This window comes from Catharus ustulatus, chromosome 2 (genome assembly GCF_009819885.2).
Source record: "Catharus ustulatus isolate bCatUst1 chromosome 2, bCatUst1.pri.v2, whole genome shotgun sequence".
Lineage (NCBI taxonomy): Eukaryota > Metazoa > Chordata > Aves > Passeriformes > Turdidae > Catharus > Catharus ustulatus.
In genome coordinates, this window is record NC_046222.1 from 124473074 (window position 1) to 124496252 (window position 23179).

Here is a 23179-nt window from a genome sequence, read left to right on the forward strand (position 1 = left end):
CAGCGGCTGCAGACGAGGGCGGTGCAGCGCTGGTCCCTGCCCGGATCCCAGCGAGGGGGGATGCTCCTGGTCCCGCTCCTGGTCCCACTCCTGGTCCCTGCAGGGATCCCAGCGGGCCGGGATGCTCCTGGTCCCGCTCCTGGTCCCTGCAGGGATCCCAGCGGGCGGGGATGCTCCTGGTCCCGCTCCTGGTCCCTGCCCGGATCCCAGCGGGCCGGGATGCTCCTGGTCCCGCTTTTGGTCCCTGTCCGGATCCCAGCGGGCTGGGATACTCCTGGTCCCACTCCTGGTCCCTGCAGGGATACCAGCGAGGGGAGATGCTCCTGGTCCCGCTCCTGGTCCCTGCAGGGATCCCAGCGGGCGGGGATGCTCCTGGTCCCGTTCCCGGTCCCGCTCCTGGTCCCTGCAGGGATCCCAGCGGGCCGGGATGCTCCTGGTCCCGTTCCCGGTCCCGCTCCTGGTCCCTGCAGGGATCCCAGCGGGCCGGGATGCTCCTGGTCCCGTTCCCGGTCCCGCTCAGCAGCCCCAGCAGCCCCAGGCGCTTCCCCCGCTCCTCCAGCCCCCCTGTCCCCGCACAGGCTCTGGGGGTCTCCGTGTGCCCCCCACCCACCGAGGGCACCCCCGCTCCTCGGGACCCCTTTGGGCCGGGCCGGGCTGGGCCAGCACAGCCGGGTTTGGGAGCAGCGGGGTGGGCAGCGCTGCCAACCCTGCCAGCACGGGGGTGCCGGGCGTGCTCGGGATGAGCTCTGCCAACAACAGAGCTCTCTATTAATAGCAGCCCCTGATTTGAATAATTATTGTGATGCAGATCGCTCTTGGTGATTAATTCGGTAGAAGGAATTTGGCAGAGTTTCTCCACGGGAATGCGAGAGGGGATCTGTGAGCTCGGCTGCTCCAGGGGATGGGAGGAAGAGCTCGGGGCTCAGGATCCCTGCTGGGATTGGCAGGGGCAGGGTGCCATCCCTCCCAGGGCGGGGGGGTGAGACAAGGTGATGTTTAGGGTGCTTCCCAAACCGAACTGCTCTGTTCATGATTCTCAGCAGCCAACACCCCCGAACCCCCGAGAGCCTCCCTGCTGAGCCTGGTTGGGATTGCAGGTGTTACAGGAATCATGGAACCACAGAACCACCAAATCATGGAGTGGGCTGGGCTGGAAAGGACCTTAAAGCTCATCTCCTTCCAGCCTCCTGCCACCTCCCACTGCCCCAGCTGCTCCAGCCCCAGTGTCCAACCTGGAACTGAACATTCCAGGGATCCAGGGGCAGCCACAGCTGCTCTGGGCACCCTGTGCCAGCCCTGCCCACCCTGCCCGGGAGGAATTTGCTGACCACATCTGACCCCTTTTGGTGTAAAACCATTCCCTTTGCCCTAGCACTCTCTGCTCCTGTAAAGAATCACTCTCCACTTGGACTGCTAATCCCAATAAATCCCAAACTGGGGGGTGGCTGTGCTGCCCTCAGGGGCTGCAGGATGGCAGCTGCAGAGGTCTCAGTGAGCAGCTCATGTTCTCCAGGGGATCTCTGCTGTCCTGGCCAGGCTGGAAGCGTGTGCCTGGCATTGTCCAAGGCTGCTGCCTGTGCCAGGGAAGGAGCAGTGCCAGGGAACGTGGGTGGGCACTGGAGCCCAGCCATTGTACAAAGGAGCAAGGAAAAGGTTGGGGGCAGAGGGAGCCACGACCTGGGCAATGTGGGCTCAGGGGACTCCAGGACCATTTCCCCTTGAGACAACCTCCTCACCCAGCCACTGGCAATCTGCCGTGGCCAAGTCCCCTGAAAACCCCCAGGGACCCTCCCTTTCTGCTCCAGACCTTCTTTCCTGGTTCACCAACCCCCTCCATCCTGCCAGGTTTGCTCTGGGGATGTAAAACGCCCTGGGCTCACACCCCAGCCAGCCTTTGGGTGCCCTGGGCTCCTGCTGCCAGCCCTGCATCCCCACACCTGGGCTCAAGCCCTCTCCTCTCACAGCTCCCAGCCATGGCATATTTTGGCAGCATCCACGTTCAATTCCCTGTTCCCAGAGCAGACAACCTCCAGCACCATCAGCACAACAAATATTTACCCAGCTGAGAAAAAGTGTGTTTGTTTCAGAAGAAAACCAAAAGGAGCGAATGTGTCTCAGCAACCCATGGTTCATTTCTTGTCTGTGTGCTGCATGGAAAGAGGTCCCCAGGTCGCTGCTCAATTTCATCTGCAAAATCCACAAAGCAGAGTTCACAGAGGGACCAGGAGAACCCAGGTGCAGAGCCAAGCTGCTCCATTTGTCTGGCTTCACTCACAACTTTCAGGATATTTGATGCTGACGTCAATTTTCTAAATTACCCAAGTTTTCTTTCCGTCAGAAATCTCCTGATCAGCTCACAGAGAGCCTGGCTCCTGTCTCTGACTCGTGGCCCAGACAGCTCCTGAAGGACGTGGGTGGTGTCTGCACCCTGAGCGTGCCAGGAGCCAAAGCCCCAGAGCTGCTCTGCCCGGGACAGGACAGCGATGCCAGCCTGCTCCCTGTCCCCACAGCTGATCCCTGTCCCCCTCACTGCCACCAACACCCTGTGCTGCTGGGGACAGCCCTGGCACTGTCCCCATCCCCTCCCATCACTGCTGGCTGGAGTGAGAGTGATGGGGTGGCACAAGAAGAAACAGCTTTAAACTAAAATAGGGAGGATTTAGATGGGATCTTGGGCAGGAATTGTTCCCTGGCAGGGTGGGCAGGGCTGGGTGGGATCTTGGGCAGGAATTGTTCCCTGGCAGGGTGGGCAGGGCTGGGTGGGATCCTGGGCAGGAATTGTTCCCTGGCAGGGTGGGCAGGGCTGGCACAGGGTGCCCAGAGCAGCTGTGGCTGCCCCTGGATCCCTGGGATGTTCAGTTCCAGGTTGGACACTGGGGCTGGAGCACCTGGGACAGTGGGAGGTGTCCCTGCCATGGCTGGGGTGGCTCTAGGTGGGCTCTGAGGTCCCTCCCAACCCGAACCCTTCTGGGATTCTAAGCCAGAGCATCCCCTCAGTCCTGGAGAGGTGGACAGGAACAGCCCCTGATCTCTGGAAGGGGTTGGGGCCTGGGAGGAGACTCCCCCATGCCAAGGATGCCCAAGGACACAGGAGATGGGAGCTGGGCAGTGCCATTGCCAGCTGCCTTCACAGCCTGTTCTTCACATTTCCTGTGAGTAAAAAAAGGACAAAACTTCATTGTTACAGGTCCTGAACACACATGACCCGCCCTGAGCCATAAAATGACTCACAGGCACAGAACTGTGGGGCAGCCCAGGACAGGACCCAGCCAAGGCCTGAGCCTCACCTGTCACCAAGGATGGAACACGAGCTCTGCAGGGAAGCTGCTCTGGGCTGTGATCACACAGCCCTGTGCCAGCCATGTCCCTCCAAGGGATGTGTGGATGCAGTCCAGGTGGTGCCAGGGCATCCCCCTCCTCCCCTCGACAGGGACAGCCTGTTTTCCTCTCCTCACTTTGCCTCCCTCCATCCCCACACCATTTCAAAATGCGAGCATCGACTGAAGGAACAGAAAATTCTCACTTTGTTCTGTTGCATCAGGCAATCTGCATTGTCCAGAGAGGGCTGGGACTCCAGGCAGACGTTCCAGGCTCCTCCTTTGGTGCAGAGAACTCTCCAGGTGCTGCTCACAGATGTCCATGACCCAGAACAGGGGTTTGCTCTGCCTGCCTGCCCAGCCAAGGGCAGAGCTGGGGGCAGAGGGTATTTTAGCCATAAATGTTGAAACAGATCTTGGGAGGAATCTCCCCACTGCTATCCCAGCCCAGGGGCAAGGCCCCTCTGCTGCAGGGACACACCAGGACCTGTCCTGGGGCCAGCACCACCCAGGGGTGCCAGCAGGACACCCCTTCCTCACCACCCAGGGGTCCCAGCAGGACAATCCTTCCCTCAGCAGCTCCTTCAGACCCCCGAGCCCCCCTGGCCCCTCCTGGGGACTGCACTCACCTCCATTAAATCAGGGTCTGCATCAGCTGGAAACCTCATTAGCAATGATTTCATACTGTGTTTGCACAAGTGATACCAACCACACAACATCAGAGCCAGCACCTGCCAATCCCTGCAGGGCCTCGCCAGGAATACACAGAAAATGAGAAGTGTACTGCAGCGAGGTTTTGCACTTGGCCAAATCCACCAGCAGCTGCTTTACTTATTATTTATTACTTTGTTTGTGTGACATAATGAGCTCTGTATCACAACGTTGTGAACATAAAAAATACTCAGGTTGCACCAAGCCTCGGGGTAACTTTTTTCAAGCTTGGGGTAACTTTATCGGCCCATGTGGATGCATCAGAAAATGAAATTCCAGGTCTCCACGGAATGGAGACAAGCACTGATTGCCGTTAATTACATTCCTGCCCTTTTACACTTTATTGATCAAGTCTCATATTCACTTTGCCATTATTTTATTTGAATCTAAAGGCAAATGCAGCTGTTTCAGATTTCTCTGATGATCCCATTTCTCTGTTAAATTTAAGCACATAAACTTATGGGTTTCCTGATTTAAGTCAGAAACTTTTTTTCTTTGTTTTTTTTTTCCTGATTGGCTGAGCCAGAGATACCTGAGGAAGGTTTGCTTGCCATGTGCACCAGGCAAAGAGTGGAGGAGAAGGGGCTGGGCAGAGACCAGAGGATGCTGAGAGTCTGGGGCACAGTTTGGGGCAGTGGACAGAGGGCACAGACAGACAGGTCACAGCCCGACCTGGGGAGGGATTTTCTCCATGTCCCCCTGAGCCTGCCCTGGCCCAGCCTGAGGCCGTTCCCTCTCCTCCTGTCCCTGTTCCTGGAGCAGAGCCCGACCCCCCCTCCCTGCCCCTCCTGGCAGGGACTTGTGCAGAGCCACAAGGTCCCCCCTGAGCCTCCTTTTCTCCAGGCTGAGCCCCTTCCCAGCTCCCTCAGCCCCTCCTGGGGCTCCAGCCCCTTCCCCAGCTCCATTCCCAGGAGATTCACCCTGGATGTGCAAGGAGACAAAGTGAAAAGCCTGAAAAGGCTCAAACAACAGCGCCAGGTCCAGCCTTGCTCTGTCCCCCTCCTGTCCCAGCCGGGAGTGCCCCGGGGTTTGTGCTCACCCCTGGATGTCACCAGTTCATTTCCCTGGGAATTTCCCACATCTGCACTAATTAACTGATTGCCTGCACTGACTGTAGGAGACTCCAGGCTGTCTGGAGGAGCCTCAGGGAGCGCTCAGCACCCCAGCAGCAGCGTCCTGCACCAGTCACTCCACTGCTCATCTCCTGACCGGGGTCACAGGTGGCTCCCAGGGCTGTGCCTGGACCCGCCTGGGCTGCAGGGACTCAGCTCTGAGCTCTGCCCCTGCTCCTGCCCCACACTGGAAGTGCTGTAGGACCCAGAACTAACTTTTCTAACTTTTTGGGAACCACAGTGGAGAGGAAACTGGGAGTTCTGAGCTGGAGAGCAGCAGACATTCCTGCTAAAAACCCCTTAGGTTTCTGATTTAATTGATTGATTTCTGATTTCTGATTTGATTGGACCACTAGAATTGGACCTCCTAGAAAGCTGCAGGGACCCTGAGCAGGGAGGGCACAGGGAGGGAAATGAAGCTGCAGCAAAGCAGTCACAGCCTGGGAGCGTTTTCCTCTCGGGCACACCAGGAGCCAAAGCTCCATCGCCGAGGCTCCATCCCCACTGCAGGCACAGCCTCAGCTCCTTCTCCATGCACAGAAACATCCACTGAGGGTACAGCGCCGTTTCTCAGTGACTTCCACTTATTTCCCAAAGATTTCTGAGGTTCCATTTACTTCTTGTGGGAAAAGCACCCACTGAAATTATGGGATAATGGAATCATGGAATGGTTGGGGTGGGGAGGGACCTCAAAGCTCATCTGAATTCTAACTCTGTGCCACAGGCAGGGAACCTTCCTCCTTCCCTTCCTTCCTGCCAGGTAAAGATCCAGGTAATCCAAACACACTCCCAAAAACCATGAACTGAGCTTAAAAAAAAACAATGTGTGTCTCCAGATTTGGAAAAAAAAATATTAAATGAAGGAATTGTGGTTTCCTGCTCTGTGTGAGTTATTAAGCTGACATTTTAACCACCTTGAAGTATAAATCTCCCTGCTTGGCTGGCTAATGCCCCATTAGGCACGGGCCCCTGGCCAGGAATGGCCCAGCTGGTGATTCATTGACGTGGGGACATTTCCCTGGCACCCTGCTCCTGACCTGGTCACCACACCCACCCAAGGAGCAGAGCAGGGAGTTCAGACCTGCCTCCTCCATCCTGTAGAACCATTCTGGGAAAGCCCAAGGAACAGACAGATGATGGAATCACAGAACAATTTGGGCTGGAAGTGCCTCAAGCTCCTCTCATGGGCCATGGCAGGGACACCTTCCACTGCCCAGGCTGCCCCAAACCCAAATATTGACAAATCCTCATTGTTCCTAGAGCTGCCCACAGCAAAGCGCTCTCCTGACACATTTTCCTTCTCGAGCTCCATCTCCTATCAAAAATCACATGGCTGCTCTGTGCAAACACTCTTTTTTTTTTTCTTTTTGCCAAGAAAGCCAACGCAAACACGAACGTTCTGAGGACATTGAAAAAGCCCAGCAGCTTTTGTGCCCAGCTCCGTTATCTCCCCTGGTAGACAAACAGCCTTTAATGAACAGACTTTCATTTCCCCTGTGCCCGTCACAGGGTGCCACCTTTGATCAAATCAGCGGAAAATAAAACAAAGAAAGAAGAAACGTGTTGCAAAACCGAAAAACTTTTGGGGGGTTTTGATCTGAAATCATGAATCAGTGCCTTCCCCTTTTCTTTTGGAGTGGTGCAGCATTGCTGGCGTGGTGGAGCAGGGTTTGCTGCTCGGGTACCTGTGCTGATCCCATCGGGTGTCACAGCTCTGAGCACTCCTGGTGTGTCCGTGGCTCCTGCCCCACCAGGAACACTGGGTGTGATCAGCCCCGGCCAGAAGGGCCCCACAGCTCCCACCCTGATGCAGGGCACAGCGTTTAAAGAGTCCAGACCTGGCAGAGCCATTCCCCATCCCTGGGGTCACCACCCCTCCAGGTGGGACACCTCTGGGCCCCAGGTGTGCAGCACGGTCCCCCCACCACGGGCAGCTCTGAGAGAGCTCTGCAGCCCAGCCAGGGCAAAAGGACGTGCTGCAGAACCGGTTGGAGTGCTCCATCTCGTGAGGAGCATCAGGAACACCCCAGAGCCTTTGTGGGGCCTCACAGGGGACAGGGTCAGAGCATCCCACTGCTGGCACTGCTGTGAGAGCCTCCACAAAGGGCTCCCCAGCCACCACGGCCAAAACTCGCTGGGCAGTGCCTGGCTGGGCAGAGCTGTACGGCCAGGACAGAGAGCATCCCTGTGGGATGTGGTGGGCCTGGATCACTGCTCCTCACACACCACTCTGAGGGCTGGAATTGCCTTTGGGAGTCACGGTTTGAGGGAAACACCTCCCTCAAACACAGGACAACAAAGGCTTTCCCAAGCTCTCAGGGCACTTCAGCAGGGAAACACCCTCAGCAGCAAGAGGTGCCAGGGTCCCCACAGAGGGCAGGAGGACGTGCCCCCTGTGCCATGCTGAGCAGTGTCTTGCCCATCCAGCCATGCTGGGTGTGCTGTGCTTCAGTCTGGCACCCAAGGAGGTGCTCACAGTCTGGACACTGTCAGAAAGGTGAAGGAGCAGGTGGAGATGAAGCTGTAGGGCAGCAGACATGACCAGCTGTAGCAGGTGACAGGCACTCAGCAGCTCTGATGCTTCTCACTGAACCCACCCAGGCTCTGCCAGCGAAGGGAGCTCAGGGCAGTTCAAGGAAATTCTCAGGAAGCAGCTCCAGGAGAAAGCAGCAGCAGCAGTGAAGGTGCTGATGTTCCAAGTCCACATCTCCAGAAATGACACCACCCGCAGCTTCCCTCAAACCCCTTGGGCAGACGGCTCCTCCAGGCCCAGAGGTGCTGCAGCCTTTGGGGCTGCTCCCTGAGCCCACCCCACACCCCACACCCCACAGCCCACACCCCACACCCCACAGCCCTGCCCCGCTCAGCACCGGCCCCCCCAGCCGGGGCAGGGACACTCCCCGCTGGGGCACAGCAGGCGCAGGACGCGCTCCCGGATCTGCCTGGTCCTCACCCCGTACACGATGGGGTTCAGCATGGGCGGCACCACGACGTAGAGGTTGGCCAGCAGGACGTGCACGTGGCCGGGGACGTGGGGGCCGAAGCGGTGCGTGAGGAAGGAGAAGAAGGCGGGCACGTAGAACATGAGGATGACGCAGAGGTGGGAGCCGCAGGTGCTGAGGGTCTTGAGGCGCGCCTCGGGCGAGGGCAGGCGGAACACGGCCCGGAGGATGAGCGCGTAGGACGCGGCGATGAGCACCACGTCCAGCCCCGAGGAGAGCAGCGCCGTGGTCAGCCCGTACCACACGTTGGCGCGGATGTCGGCGCAGGCCAGGCGCGCGATGCCCATGTGCTCGCAGTAGGTGTGGGGCATCACGTTGTGCCCGCAGTAGGGCAGGCGCTTCAGCAGGAAGATGGGCGGGAACATGATGCAGAAGGCGCGGGCCACGGCGCTCAGGGCGATCTTGGCGATGACCGCGGGCGTCAGGATGGAGCCGTAGCGCAGCGGGTCGCACACGGCCACGTAGCGGTCGAAGGCCATGGCCAGCAGCACCGAGGACTCCACGATGAAGCTGAAGTGGGTGAAGAACATCTGCGTGACGCAGGCGTCGAAGGAGATCTCCCTGGCGCTGAACCAGAAGATGGCCAGCATTTTGGGCACGGTGGTGGTGGACAGCATGAGGTCGGAGAGGGCCAGCATGGCCAGGAACAGGTACATGGGCTCGTGCAGGCTGCGGTCCGTGGCGATGACCACCAGCAGCACCAGGTTGCTGAGCACGGCCGTGAGGTACATCAGGCAGAAGGGGACCGAGATCCAGATGTGGGACTCCTCCATGCCCGGGATGCCCGTCAGGACGAAGGTGATGGGGTCGAAGCTGCTCTCGTTGAGCTCGTACATGGCGGGGCCGTGCCCAGGGTCAGCCTGGCTCAGGCCTGTGCGCCAAACACAAGGGATGAACGACACCTGTGAGCCTGGAATGGCCCCTGGCACCCGGCAGAGCCTGCAAATCAGGACACGAGTTACACAGCACCTGCCTTCCCCCCTCGCTGCGTTCTGCACAAAGGACCCTGTTTGTTCTGCCAGGCCCACAAAGTGTCTGTAAGGAAAACATCTCTGTCCTCCCATTGCCACTGCTGAACAGGCCAGGCCTTTTGCCAGCCCTGCCTTACCCACTGCCACAAAAACCTTGTAAAATCATAGAAACAGTCCTAGGAGTCACCCTCAGCCTTGTCACAGTCAGTGGCTCCGTCTGTGAGCACGCAGAGCTGTGTCTGTGGTGGGACTCCAGGTTCCTCCAGGCAGGTGGAATGGCACCATTTCCCACCCTGCTCAGACCAGTGACCAATGCTCCTTGTAAAATCCCCCAAAAGGAATAAATCCTTCCCCAGGATCAGTGCTGGGCAGTGTCTGGGATGTGACTGACATCCAGCTGCCCCTGAGGGCTGTGGCCATCCATCAGACTTCTCACTTGGAACTTCTCCAGCCTGAACAACCCCAGCTCTCCAGCCTGGCTCTAGAGCAGAGGGAGCCCTTTCTTTTCCTGCCTTTTGCTTCATTCCCTCTCCACTCCTTCCTTAAGCGGGGCAAAGACACAGTGGACTGCACAGAGTGATCCCTGGACAAGGAATTCTGGCTCAAAGCAGGAATACCCCAGAGAGACACCCCAAACGCAGAGCTGTGCACTGATGCTCGGGTCCCAGCCTGAGCTCAGGTTTCCCAGGCCCTGAAGTGCCGGGGCAGCCCGAGCTGGGAGCACTGTGCCATGACTGATCCGCCTGAGGCGATCTCTGGAGATTTGAATAATGCAAACAAAGCTGCAAGTCCTCCACAAAAGCTTTGAGGAGAAGGAGCACCCAGGACTGCTGGGTTTGTGTGCTTCCCCCGCCTCACCCCCAGCTCCCGTTCCCTGTGTAAACTCCATCATAGATTAGAAAAATCCCGGCCAGGGCTGGAATAGAGGAAAACCACCTGCGTTCGGACCGAAGATAAAGCTTCCCTGGCTGCAGCCTGACCCACTCTCATTGCAGGCAGCAGGTACCCAAGGCAGACGTGTTTGCATTTCCCAGTGCTTCCATTAAGGACTCCCCGAACCAAAAGCCCGCTGAAAACACAGCTCAGCACAGAAAACACCTTCAGCTCATCGCAAATATTTGTCCGTCACCTCTTCCACTTGCAAGCCCACGTCAGCCAGGTGAATGAAGCCGGTGTGGGTCTGGAGCAGCGATTAAATCAGCCTGGGAGCATTCCCAGGCTTCAGCACCAGCCAGCGTTAGTGTGTGTGGGCTGCAAGGCAGCTCAGCAAGGCTTTCCACCTCCACTTCCCAGAAATATGGAAATCTATTCCTCTCACACACCACTTTGCTTCCCTCCTGTCTTTCCAAACAGAATCCCTGCCCCAAACCCATTTTGACATGAAAGGACTCACCGAGGGCCAGCCCCGAGCCGGGAGCAGGAACCACAAGCCCTGGTGGAGCAGAGTCGGGGAGCCCAAAGCCCCCAGTGCTGCCCGGGCTGGTGGTACCGAGCCTTCCCTCTCCCACCTCAGAAACAGCATCAGTGCCCGGACCTGGGCAGGTTTAAATTGCCCTGCATTAACCATTAACAGCAGTTAACACTCCCGGCTGAGGCATTTCCTGCTCCTCCAGCATTTGCATCGCGAGTGATTTTCCTCTCCTTGCCAGACGCTGGGTCTGACAGGAGCTGGGCACAGCCTGAGCGCTCCTGGGATCCAGAGCATCGCGGATGCCTGAGAGTGCTTTATCCACAGCAGGTGAAAATGGTCTCAGTCCGCTGCTGACCCCGCCCTGAACAATCCCTCGAGCTGCCAGGTCCCCCCTGCCACCAACCCCAGCCCACGGGCAGCGATCTGCCTCGTGATTATCATCATGGTGGAGATCATCGATCAAATCAACAATCTACAAAATCATTATTGGGCAGGAATTGTTCCTGGCAGGGTGGGCAGGGCTGGGTGGGATCTTGGGCAGGAATTGTTCCCTGGCAGGGTGGGCAGGGCTGGGTGGGATCTGGGGCAGGAATTGTTCCCTGGCAGGGTGGCAGGGCTGGCACAGGGTGCCCAGAGCAGCTGTGGCTGCCCCTGGATCCCTGGAATGTTCAGTTCCAGGCTGGACATTGGGGACAGTGGGAGGTGTCCCTGCCATGATGGGGTGGCATGGGTGGGATTTGAGGTCCTTCCAACCAAAACCAGTCTGGGATTCCACGATTCTGTGACTTTGTGACCTCTAAAACCATCAAGTGCAAAAAGCATTGTCAGAAAAGTCAATATTGAGCAGCCCCACCAGTGACACCGATCTCAGTCCCAGCCCCTCCTTTCCCAGCCCTCCTTCGCCTGGGACACATCTCCCTCTTCCCCAAAAACACGGCTCTGGGGGAGCAGGGAAGCAGGAGAGGGAGGCTCTGATCTTGCAGGAGGACCCTGGGTCCTTCTCTGACAAGGCACCATGGCTCCTGCAGCAGCTGTGGGAATGCTCGACACAGCCGTGCAATTACAAATATTGATGCTGTCTCTCCTCTGATGCCTCGTGCATCTCAAACCGCAGATTTGGATCGGGCTCCCGTTCCTCTGGCTCCGGGAGAGGATGCGGGTGATGCTGTGAGCTCTGCGGGAGCTGGGCTCGCTCCAGGTGGGCACCGAGCCCCTCCTGCTGCCAGCCCCGGGAGCACGGCAGATCTGTCACTCGGGGGCTGGACTCGATGCCTTGGGAGGCTTTTTCCAAGCTCAGCGATCCTGCCGTTCCGTGGAGCAGAGGCTGTGCTGCTGCTGTGCCCCAAACACGGGGCTTGCTCCAGGAGCTCCAGGTCTCCTTCCTGCCTCAGACTCTTCCCACCTGGGCTGGTTCCCCACGGCACAGACACCCCAGAACGGGCCCCACAAACACCCTGCACAGCCTGGCAGCCTTCGGGGGCAGGAGCGGGGCAGGGACCCTCGGAACAGGGCAGGGACCCTCGGAGCGGGGCAGGGACCCTCGGAGCGGGGCAGGGACCCTCGGAGCGGCGATCCCAGGGAGGGGCTGATGGAGCAGCGAGGATGGAGCCCCACGAGCCCGTGTCACCGGGAGATGCGGGGTGTCCCTGCTGTCCCCGAGCTGGGGCACACGCAGGACACTCTCTGGGGCTGCCACGAGGAAGAGGAGCACGGAGAGCTCCTGGGAAGCTCCGGCCTGTGCAGCACAGATGAGACAGGGACAGCACCCTCGTGTGTGAGTGGAGAGCTGCCGAGGCTTTGGGAGAGTGACTCTAGAGGTCCCTGTCAGGCAAGAAATGTTCCTGCAGCCAGGCAGACCCGCCGGGCATGGTTTGGTCACCCGGGGTCACGGTGGCCTCGCCCAGCGTGGGGGCAGGCAGGTGACACCAGGGGCCACACCTGAGGCGCTGGGGAGCCTGGGAGGGTCCGCTGGACCCTGCAGAGGAGAACAAGGCGGGGATCCTGCAGCCTGGCACAGCGGGACCGGCCCCAGCTCCTCCAGGCCCTGGAGAGTGTCCATGGGGTGTCCATGGGGGTCTGGGGCAGCCCCCACCGAGCCCCCACTGTCCCCTCCGGGTCAGGGGCATTCGCAGCAGGATCAGAAGGGCTGCAAGGACAAGGACCCAGCGTGTCCACGGCAGGGACGGGGCTTGGAGCACCCTGTCCCAGGGGAAGGTGGGACAAGATGGGATTAACGTCCCTGCCAGGCCAGACCCTTCTGTGACCCACCCTGCCCCATCCCGGTGCCGAGGACCACCACGCTGCTCGTCCTGCGGGGTGACAGCAGGGACAGTGACAGGAGTGACAGGAGTGACAGCAGGGACAGCAGGGACAGTGACACAGACACGGGCAGGGACAGGGACACGGACAGGGACACAGACACTGACAGGGACAGGGACAGGAGTGACAGGGACAGGGACAGTGACAGGAGTGACAGGGACAGGGACAGTGACACAGACACAGACAGAGACAGGGACAGGGACAGGAGTGACAGGGACAGGGACAGTGACACAGACACTGACAGGGACAGGGACAGGGACAGTGACACAGACACTGACAGGGACAGGGACACAGACACTGATAGGGACACAGACACTGACAGGGACACGGACAGGGACACAGACGCTGACAGGGACAGTGACACGGACACGGGCAGGGACAGGGACACGAGGCCAGCCCCGCCCAGCACAGCCCCGGCCCTGCCCCGCTCCTCAGCTGCGCCTTTCCCAGGCTGAGCTCGGCAGCTCCAGCACGGCCCGGCACGGCTGCTGCGCTTTTGTTCCTCGGGACATTTTTATCCTTTCTGTTTACTCACAGACCCTGTTCCTCCTTTTTGTTTACTCACACACCCTTTTGCTCCCAGGGCCTGCAGCACGCACACAGCGACTGTCCCTGTCCTTCCTCAGTGTCCCTTGAGCACAGAGAGCTGAGCTGGGCTGGGCTGGGCTGGACAGGGCTGGGCTGGACTGGGCTGGGCTGGGCTGGGCTGGACTGGACAGGGCTGGGCTGGGCTGGGCTGGACAGGGCTGGACAGGGCTGGACAGGGCTGGACGTGTCCCTCTGCAGGGGTCAGCGAGGCCAGGCAGGCTCTGGGCTGGGGACACCCCCAGTTCTGCAGTTCCTCTGACCCCACACAGTGAGCCAAGCCTAAATATGACGGCTCCCCTGGGTTGGTGACACCAGTGTGTGACTGTGACACCAGTACACGAGGGGTGTGACACCAGCTCTGGATGGACACAGCAGGTTCCCTGGCACTGGGCAGAGTGGTGGGGCTGGTGCTGTGGGGGCTGGGGCAGGGCAGGGCAGGGGCAGGAGGGGGCTGTGGTGCTCCAGAGGGTCCCCAGCAGCTCCCAGTGCCAGCACAGGCTCTGGGCAGAGCCCACTGGAGCTGAGCCCTCCACCACCGACCCACCCTGCTGGGTCTGGCTCACAGCAGCTTCCCTGGAGCCCTGGGGTCCTGCTGACAGTGAGATTTGTCCTTCTCCCCTTCACCCCAAAACCAGAACACTGAATCTTCCCTGAGAGCTGAGCAGGCTCTGCTCCACACCAGCCTCGCTGGGTTATTTGCTTTTCTCTGTTTCTCTCACAGATTTAGAGGTGCCTCACACCACACACGGGCTCGGGGTCTGTCCTGCCTCCTGTACCAGGGTCACAGCCAGCTCTGCACCTCCGGGCTCCCCCCAGGTCTGCTCCAGACACCCTGAATGATCTCTGTTTGTCTCCTCACTGCAACACCTCAGCGCAGGTTGAACCTTGACGTGTTTTCTCCCAGGAAGAGGAGCATGGGGAGCAGGGTGCAGAGCAGCATGTCACAGCCCAGGACAGTGACAGGGGGCTGTGTGACCCCCCCAGAGGGGGTCTGTGGTGAACCCCACACACCTGGATGCTGGAGGTGGCACCAGGGATGTTCCAGAGCTGCTGTTCCTGCTCCTGCACAGGATGTGGCACAGCCAGAGGGATGTCATCCTCCCCTTGTGCACCAAGGCCAGGCCAGGCGTGCTCCAGGGACCTCTGCAGATCACGGGCTCATGGAATTGCTGGGGCTGGCAGAGCCCCCGGCAGCACCGAGCCTGCACCTCCCCCAGCACTGCCAGGGCACCACTGACCCCTGTGCCCGGGTGCCAGAGCCACACTCTGGGCTCTGGAATCCCTCCAGGCATGGGCACTGCATCCCTTTCCCCAAAATCCAGCCTAAACCTCCCTCGGCACACCGTGCCTCAGTTTCCCCAGCCGGGCAGGGCTGCCTGGACCCTGCCCTGCTCCACCTGAGCAGCGCCTGGGGGTGCAGGGGGGATGTTCCCATTTAACACCCTGAAACCCCCAGCCCAGAGCTGGCTGCAGCCCCAGGGGATTCCCAGCACAAAGGGAGGAGGAAGCTGAGGCTGAAACTCCACCTGGGACTCCACAAACCTGCAGGAATTCCCCATTGCCACCTTGGTGATTTCCGTGGTAGCTCCTGGGGGGTCCCTGGAATTGGTGGGGATCACAGAGATGGGCTGTGGCTGCAGGTAAAACAATGAATTGACTGAATTTACATAACTGATAAATTAAATAACAAATGTCCAGAATAATTAAAAAATTAATTTACAGAATAATTTACCGAATAACTAAATAAATAACTAAACAAGTCAATAACTACATAGCTAAATAAATAACTAGATAATTAAGTGTCTCATGCAGAAGCAGCAGGCAATTTATTATCTAGCTAATTAATTGTTTCAATTAAGTGCCCTCCCTGCCCTGAGCAGCAGTGCCAGGGCTGCAGGGACAGCACAGGACCCCAGAACAGAGGCACAGGTGGGCAGAGATTCACCTGAGCCATGGCTGCACCAGCCACAGCAGCTGCTGCCCCACACCTGGAACCCCCCAGACCAGGCTGGAAAAAACCTTCCAGGTCATCAGCTCCAACTTTGAGCACCCCTCTCTGAGGCCACCGAGCCCAGCTGCTCCCCCACAAAGCTGTGTGGTGACAGCAAGGTGAGGGGAGCTGCAGCCACAGCAAGGTGAGGAATTCCCATGGGAAAGCCCCTGCCTGGGGAAAGGCTGACTCAGCACAGGCTGAGCCCACCGCGGTAAATGCTGTCACCAAAACGGCCCGGAATGGCACAGAATTACACATAATTACCCGTGATGACATGTAATTACCCTCCTGACTCATGCTGCAGTGACAGCTGTCCTGCTCTGCCTGGCACAGGGATGGGCAGCAGCTTCCCAGAGCTCGGAAAATCAGCAATTCCAGGGAAACTGCCCCAGCTGGGGGCTCCTGCCCGGCACGGGGGCTCCAGGGAGCACAGAAGAGGGGTGGGAATGGGGCCAGCTCTGCTCTGCCCCATCACAACAAGTTCCCAGTGTGGGGGTGCCATGGGGAATGTGGCTCAGACCGGGACAGGGACCCCAGATGGGGAGCAGAGGGGCAGGAGCTGGCTGAGGGCAGCAAGGAGAGGAACCAAAGCTGGGCTCGGGCTCCTGGCAGGGCTGGCACAGCTGAGGAGCCCACGGGTCCCCTGTGCCACTCTCTGACCAGGGGAGCTCCCAAGCACATCCTCATTCCGGGTGGGGATGAGTCCTTGCCTGCCCTGCTCCCTGGAGGGCTCGGTGGCCCTGGCACCATCCTCCAGCCTGGTGACACCAGAGCTGCCACTCCTCGTGCTGTGTCTCCTCCAAAGCCGTGGGTCTCTCCAGGATCTGTGCCATTTGCCAGGACTGGTGTCCCAGTGCCACCCTGCTCTGTCCCTGAGGGTCCCAGGGCCCCCTGCCCTTCAGGAACCAAAGGCTGGACCAAACTCTGTCACAGGTTGTGCTGGAGCATCCCTCAGGCCGTGTCTGATCCCACAAGGGCACTGGGGCAGCACTGCTCCCTGCGCTCCTGGAGCTGAAACATCCCCACAGGGCTGGATTTGGAGCAAGACAAACAGCCTGGCCAGATTTTGGGGAAATTATGGAGAAAAAAGGGAGTGAGGAGGACTCCAGCTGACCATGGGGCCATGACGTGGTGTGGGACAGGGCTGGACAGTGGCAGCACAGGCCAGGGGACAGGGATGTCCAGCTCCAGCACATTGTCACTGCCACAGTCTGGGAATTGAGCTGGGCTTGGGACCAGGTCTCCACGGGACCCTGCAGCTCTGTGCACACACAGGATGGGGACAGGCTTGGGTGCTGCCCTCAGGGTCCATCCAGTGGAGAACAGTCTGGAAACAGCCTTAGCTCAAATGGACCTCAGCAGGCCCTGTCCCACCCTGAACAGCTGAGACCCTGTGGGATGGAGCAGGATATTGTGGGATGATGGAAAAACCCCTGAGAGCCTGACCCTGCTGCACTGGCTGGAGCAATGTCTGAGGGATGATTGATATTGTCCCAGGGGTGATGGATATTGTCCCCAAAAGATGATGGATACTGTCCCTGTCTACCTCAGGAAGCATTCAGCAATTCCCATCATGGGACCTGAAGTACCCTGATCACAGAATGATCTGGGTTGGGAGAGACCTTAAAGCTCCTCCAGTCCCAGCCCCTGCCACGGGCAGGGACAGCTCCCACTGCAGCAGGGTGCTCCAAGCCTGTTCAAGCCCAAATATCATTGAATTGAGTCCTGAAGGGCCATTCTGGATGAGCTGCAGGAGTGCAGGAGGGGTGGACAGCAGCACTGCCAGAAGGGATGAGCAGCGGTTTGGGAGCCAAAGCAGGGATGAAGTGGCTGCCAGAGCCTTGCAGGGAGGAGCTGGGGCTGTGTGTGCCAGCAGGGCAGGCAGGGCTGAGGTGGCAGCAGTGGCCTTCAGTGAGAGCACGGGGAAGGTCTCCCAGGAACCCAACAAAGGAGCCACGGCCACGAGGACGCCGCGGAGCAAGGCGGGAGCTGCACGTCCCCATGGCTGCAGGTTCAGGGATTAAATTGAGTTTGCAAATTAAATTCCTCAAGAAATAATGAACCACGCACAGGCTGGGGCTCCAGCACGGAGAGTTCAGTGCTAACCCAGTGCACAGAGGGGTGGGGACACGGCAGGGACGGGGCCTCAAGGGAGCAGCAGCTCAGGAGCTCAGAACTGCAACCACAGCCTGGCTTTGGCCACCAGGAATCCCCAAATCCCTGGGGCTGGAAAATCCCTCCCAGCCCAGGCAGTCCCAGCTGTCCCCATGGCCACCTTGTCACCCTGAGTGCCACCTCCAGGTGCCACCTGCAGGGATGGGCACTGCAAACCTCCCTGGGCAGCCCCTGCCAAGGCCTGAGCACCCTTCCCTTTCCATGAAGAATTCTTTCCTATTACCTATTTTCTCCTAATATCTAACATCTCCTAGCCCCTAATTTTTCCCAGAACTGCTGGGAACACAACAGGCACCATGGAGAGTTGGATTCCCAGCCCCAGCAGAAACAAACCTCGATGGCAGGACAGAGGCACCCCAGGAGATGGAGCTGGAAGGTGGGGCCAAGGCATGTCCCCACCGTGCCTGGCCATGCCCAGCCAGCCCCACACATCTCAGGATGGTTTTGGATGGCACTGCACACCCAGGGCACCCTGCAGCCCCATTCAAAGAAGCCTGGCCTCACTGGGATCATAACCTGGCACTGGCAGAGATGTTCCTTAGATCCACAAATGTCTTGGCATTTGGGAATTTTGGATTGAAAAGATGGTCAGTCCCACTTTGTGGCATGTGCAGGTACAGTGCAAGGAGTCCCTTGGGCAGCTGGAGCAAAAGCAATCAGAATAACTGAGCTGCCTGACAGGGGAATTCATTCCCAAATGTACCAGCCTTGAGAGAGCTGGGTGGGGATGAGGCTGATGATGTGAACCCTCAGTTAATGGAACAGGGGAGTTGTTCCATGCTGGGGTTAGCTGAGGACCCTTGCCAGGGCCATGGAACAGCCACCAGCTCCTGGGCCATGGATCATGGCAGGAGGGCTCTCCTGTGCCAGGGTGAGGCTCTTTGGAGCCCTGGACTGTGCCAGGCTGGCTCGCCCTGTGCCAAGGATCCTCCCCAGCACAGCAGTTCCTGCTCTGGAGCAAAGGAAAAGGACAAAGTGCCCCACTCCTGCACTGGAAGGGGGCTGGTCCCTCAGCTCCGACACTGCAGTTTCTGTGATCTTTTGGCAGAAGGCAAAACCCAGGGAGCAGGGAAATGGGCAGGGAAATGGGCATCCCCAAGGGGACACAGATCACTCCACTCACCACTGCTGGGAGCTGCTTCCCCAAAAACCCCAAATCCAGCAGCTCTGAGCATGTCATGAGGGATTAGGAGGATTAGGGAGGGATTAAGAGGGAAAGTTTTTAACATGAGCTGTCCCTGTGCCAGTTCTGCAGGTACAGCAGGAACATCACTGGGATGTGATGCTCCACGGCTCCCAGCAGGGCTCAGGGCAGGGGGAACATGGGGGGAACACCCCCAGCTGACATCCCAATAAAATCTCAGTCTGGTGTTAAAAACAGGCTTGTTGGAATAATTCACAGGGCAGGAGCATTAAGCCAAATAAATCTGCTTAAGGGAGTGAAGGAGGAGGCCTAATCACTGCAGGATGAAGGCTTGGCTTAACCTCCCAAGGAGCAAATAATTGGGCATTAGGGTGTGGGGGATGTAGGCTCCAAGCAGCCTGTGCATTGGTCCTGGCCCTGGGGCTTCCATATGGGAACTGTGGGGGAAAACACCACAACCCTCAGTGCTGCAGGGCTCCTGGGGCTCCCCGGACCAGATCCTGGCTCCACCTGGCAAGAGCAGCTCTGGAAGTGTCAGCACACGCCGGCCCTGCCACAGGTGTGTCAGATACCCAGCAGCACACAGATGTCCTGGGAACGGGAGGAGAGGGGGGACAGGGACACGAGGATGGGGCAGGAGCACTGCTGAGAGCAGCCTGAGCACCACTCCCCTGGTTCTGACAGGTAAAGGTGTCCCTGTCACTGCAGTCAGGGCTCATTCCCAGCATCCCCAATGTCCCAGACAAACCAGTGGCAAGGGTCAGCCCGAGCCAGCTGAAGGCAGTGCTGGCTGAGGGCACAGCCCTGCCACAGAAACGTGCTTTCCACAAGGCCAATGCTCCCAAACCCACCCGTGCTGACAGCTGGTGCAGCTGAGCAGGGGAGGGTGGATCCTGCAGCAGGACCCAACAACCCTCCTGGGACCCCCTGTGATGCCCACCAGGACACCAGGTAACCCCAGCACACGACAGTCCTGCTGCCCACAGCTCCTGTCCTGGATCAGACTTGGGAAGGAGCTGAGTGTGGAGCTTGGGGGGTTTGGGGGCTCAGGGCTGGGATGGCTCACAGGGCGCCGTGCTGAGGGTGTTCAGCTGCCCCCACTCAGGAGCTGGGGGTCTCAGGCACACACCAGGGTCCCACGGGAATGGCTGATGGATGCCCTGCTCCATGTCCCTCTTTTCTCCTACACCAGTGCCCACCTTTAATCCCCTGACTGTTGGAGCTTCATGGGGGCTGTGACATTACCTGAGGCTGAAACTGGGAAACGTTTCCTGAACCAGTGACTGACTGGTGGGGCACAGGGATCCAATGGTCCCCGTGTGTCCCTTCCACCTCAGGTGGTTCCAGGCTCCTCAGAACTGAGGGATGAACCCCACACAGTCATGGCACCTGCTGGCACTGGACACCAGGCCCCATGTCCTCCACTGCTCACACTTCCAGAGCAAACACGTGGCAGTCCCAGAGTTATGGCAGGACCAGGAATAAAGGTATGGATGTCACAACCCCTGAAAATCTAAAGTAACTGGAGCTGTGTGGACTTACCTCAAACACTGAGGTTTCTTCAAGAGTCTGAGTGTGAAGAAAGGCTACAGCTCAATCCTGGAGCTGCAGCTCCAGCCCACAGCCAAAGGTGTGGGGCTCACCTGGAGCAGGTGGAGGCACCCAGGTGTCATGGAATCATGGCAGTTGGGGTTGAAAGACCTTTAAAGCTCATCCAGTTCCACCCCCCTGCATGGGCAGGGACAGCAGGGTGCCTCCAGCCCTGTCCAACCTGGCCTTGGACACTGATGTGACACACTGCCAGAGCTGGCCCCAGTGCTGAACCACTCATTGCTGAGAAGGACCCTCAGGGCCACACCTGCCCCTCACCAGCACCTGACTTCCCATTCTGAATCATTACCAAACTCACACCCAGCACCTGCTGCAGTGGCCCTGGGAAGGCAGACACAGCCCAGAACAAACCAACACTGAACTGGGACAGGGCAGTGACAAGAGCAGCTGGACAGTGTCCCCCTCTGCCCCATGCCATGACTGTGCTCCCAGCACCACACACCTCAGCCACACATACAAAGTTCCATTTTCCCAACGTTTATTCCTCCCACACCTCTCCCCACAGGGGTCAGAACTTCTGGAACTGTTTCTTGGTGCCTGCAGCCTTGGTCACCTTGAGCACGTTGAAGCGCACGGTCTTGCTGAGGGGGCGGCACTCCCCCACGGTCACGATGTCCCCGATCTGCACGTCCCTGCAATGACACCGGCAGGTCAGGCAGCTCCCAGGGCTTCCCTGCCCCTCAGAACCCCAGCCTGGCCGCTCCTCTGGGAAGGAGTGCAAGGCTCCCACAGGTAGTGCCGGGTTCAGTACATGCCAGAGGCGTTGTCAGCAGCCCCTCAGCCGGGGGACTCTGCAGACCATCGTGAGATTGGACATCATAACCGAGAGCACGTTCCAGGTGAGGAGGGGCAATGAACCCACCCCGTCCCGCCCAGCTGTGCCTCCCCAGTCTGAACGAGCCCAGCAGCACACACCAGCAAGGACAGGCGTGCTGACACGCCAGGGACACGCACACACCTGAAGCAGGGGGACAGGTGCACTGACATGTTCTTGTGGCGCTTCTCGAAGCGGTTGTACTTGCGGATGTAGTGCAGGTAATCGCGGCGGATCACGATCGTGCGCTGCATCTTCATCTTGGTCACCACACCTGCACCACAGGGACAGGACACCTGAGACACTGAGGGACTGGAGGGACTCAAGGGCACTGCCAGGGATCGCTGTCCACCTGGCACATCCCAGGAATTTCTCCTGGCTCCTCACTGCCAGGCCACAACCTCCCCGTTTCTGTTATAAACCCAATTATGGCTCTTTTTCAAGCCCTCTAACACCCTTCCTAACACTCCCCACAGCACTGGCTCCTCCACACCTGCCCTCCAGCACACCTGGTCCTGTCACCTGCATCAGTAAAGCCATGTGGCAGTGTCGTCAGGCCCGCGATGGGCTCGGCAGACCATCGTGAGATTGGCATCATTTGCAGCTCCAGGACCGGGGCAGGTTACAGGGACCTCAGGGGGTGGTTACTCCCACGGGGATGCTCCAGCTCACCTGAGAGTATGCGGCCCCGGATGGAGACATTGCCAGTGAAGGGACACTTCTTGTCGATGTAGGTGCCCTCGATGGCCTGCAGGGACAGGTGGGAGATACAGCTCAAGTACCACCAGAGGCCAGAGAATGCTCAAACACACAGGGACCATGGAACAATTCAGGTGGGGAAAAGGGTCCCCGAGTCCAAGCAGCACTGCTGAGGCCACCACTGACCCCTTTCCGAAATGCCACATCCACACCAGGACCATCACAGCCCCCACACCTAAGCCCAGGCCCCCCTCACCTCCTTGGGGGTCTTGAAGCCCAGCCCCACGTTACGGTAATAGCGGGGTAACTTCTCCTTGCCACCCTCGCCTAGCAGCACCCGCTTCTTATTCTGGAAGATCGTCGGCTGCTTCTGGTAGGCGCGTTCCGTCTGGAGGGGGGGACAGGAGCGGGGTCAGCACCGGGAGCGGCTCATTTCCCTCCGGAGCCCCGGGCACCGCGAGCTCCAGGCCCCGGAGCACGCGGATCCTTCCCCCCCGCGGGACTCTGGACCGTCTGCCCTCCCCCAGACCCTCGGGGCACCGGGACCCCGTCCCAAGCCCAGGGCACGGAGCTCGCTGCTCCCGCACCCCCAATCCGTGGGGCACCGAGAGTCCGCCCCCGCCTTCGTCCCCGAGACACGCGGCCCTCCCCGCAAGCACCAAAACAAAAAGATTTCCACTCCCTCAAAAACCTCGGAGCAGCCCTGTCCTCCCCCGAAACTCCGGCGTACCGAGAGCAGCCCCCGCCGCCCCCTCCCCAAAATCCCGGCGAATCGAGACACCCCCCCCGCTCGCCTCACCGAGATTCCGCTTCCCCTTCGCTCCACCGACCCCGGGGCCTCCTCCCCCGCCCAGATCCCCGACACGTGCCCCCGTCAGCCCCCACACCCTCACGGCACCGGCCGATCCCCCCGCAGGCCGCCCCGCGCCCCCCGCCGCGCCCGGGCCGCGCAGCGCCCACCTGCGTGTCCGCCATCTTGGCGCGCGCGGCCGGAAAGAGGCCGCGGGGCTCGCGGGGCGCGGGTTAACCCAGGGGCGGGGCCAGGGGCAGGAAGTGACGTCACGTTGTCGGTGCCGCGGCGGGGCGGGGCCGGGGGAAGCGGGAGCGGCTCGGGAGTTCCGGAGCGTCCGGAACATCGAGTCCGTGTGCCTGACCGCGCCTCGTCCCACCTGCAGGGATGGGCGCCGCAAACCTCCCTGGGCACTTCCAATCCCTGAGCTCCCTTTCCATGGGGAAATTGCTGCTGCTGTCCCCCCTGAGCCTGCCCTGGCCCAGCCTGAGGCCGTTCCCTCTCCTCCTGTCCCTGTTCCTG

At 59.5% G+C, this 23179-nt stretch overlaps 2 protein-coding genes and 2 non-coding genes across 4 annotated transcripts; all 4 read right to left on the bottom strand.

Annotated features, from left to right (window-relative positions):
- Window positions 1-8003: 8003 nt before the first annotated feature.
- On the bottom strand, window positions 8004-9005 carry LOC116992594 (olfactory receptor 52B2-like). The gene has a single exon (XM_033052372.1). It carries the CDS (start codon window positions 8976-8978, stop codon window positions 8004-8006), a length of 975 nt encoding a protein of 324 aa, XP_032908263.1. The 5' UTR covers window positions 8979-9005.
- An 11810-nt stretch (window positions 9006-20815) lies between these two features.
- Window positions 20816-22925, bottom strand: RPS11 (ribosomal protein S11). The gene is made up of 5 exons (XM_033051991.1): window positions 22828-22925; window positions 22124-22255; window positions 21841-21916; window positions 21313-21442; window positions 20816-20986 (listed from the first exon to the last, which is right to left on the bottom strand). The coding sequence occupies exons 1-5, from the start codon at window positions 22840-22842 to the stop codon at window positions 20863-20865; spliced, it is 477 nt and encodes a 158-aa protein (XP_032907882.1). The 5' UTR covers window positions 22843-22925; the 3' UTR covers window positions 20816-20862.
- Window positions 21090-21179, bottom strand: LOC116993235. Its single transcript, XR_004417227.1, has one exon. It is a non-coding gene; the product is annotated as a small nucleolar RNA SNORD35 (small nucleolar RNA).
- Window positions 21687-21771, bottom strand: LOC116993234. The gene has a single exon (XR_004417226.1). It is a non-coding gene; the product is annotated as a small nucleolar RNA SNORD35 (small nucleolar RNA).
- Window positions 22926-23179: the final 254 nt, after the last annotated feature.

Excerpts from the sequence above, each read along its gene's own strand:
- LOC116992594 (XM_033052372.1), bottom strand. The coding sequence starts at position 8,978 with ATGTACGAGCTCAACGAGAGCAGCTTCGACCCCATCACCTTCGTCCTG.
- RPS11 (XM_033051991.1), bottom strand. Across the intron at positions 21,443-21,840 it reads CCGGGGCCGCATACTCTCAG|GTGTGGTGACCAAGATGAAG; the intron begins GTGAGCTGGAGC and ends CCTGTGGTGCAG. Across the intron at positions 20,987-21,312 it reads CACCTGTCCCCCTGCTTCAG|GGACGTGCAGATCGGGGACA; the intron begins GTGTGTGCGTGT and ends GTGTCATTGCAG.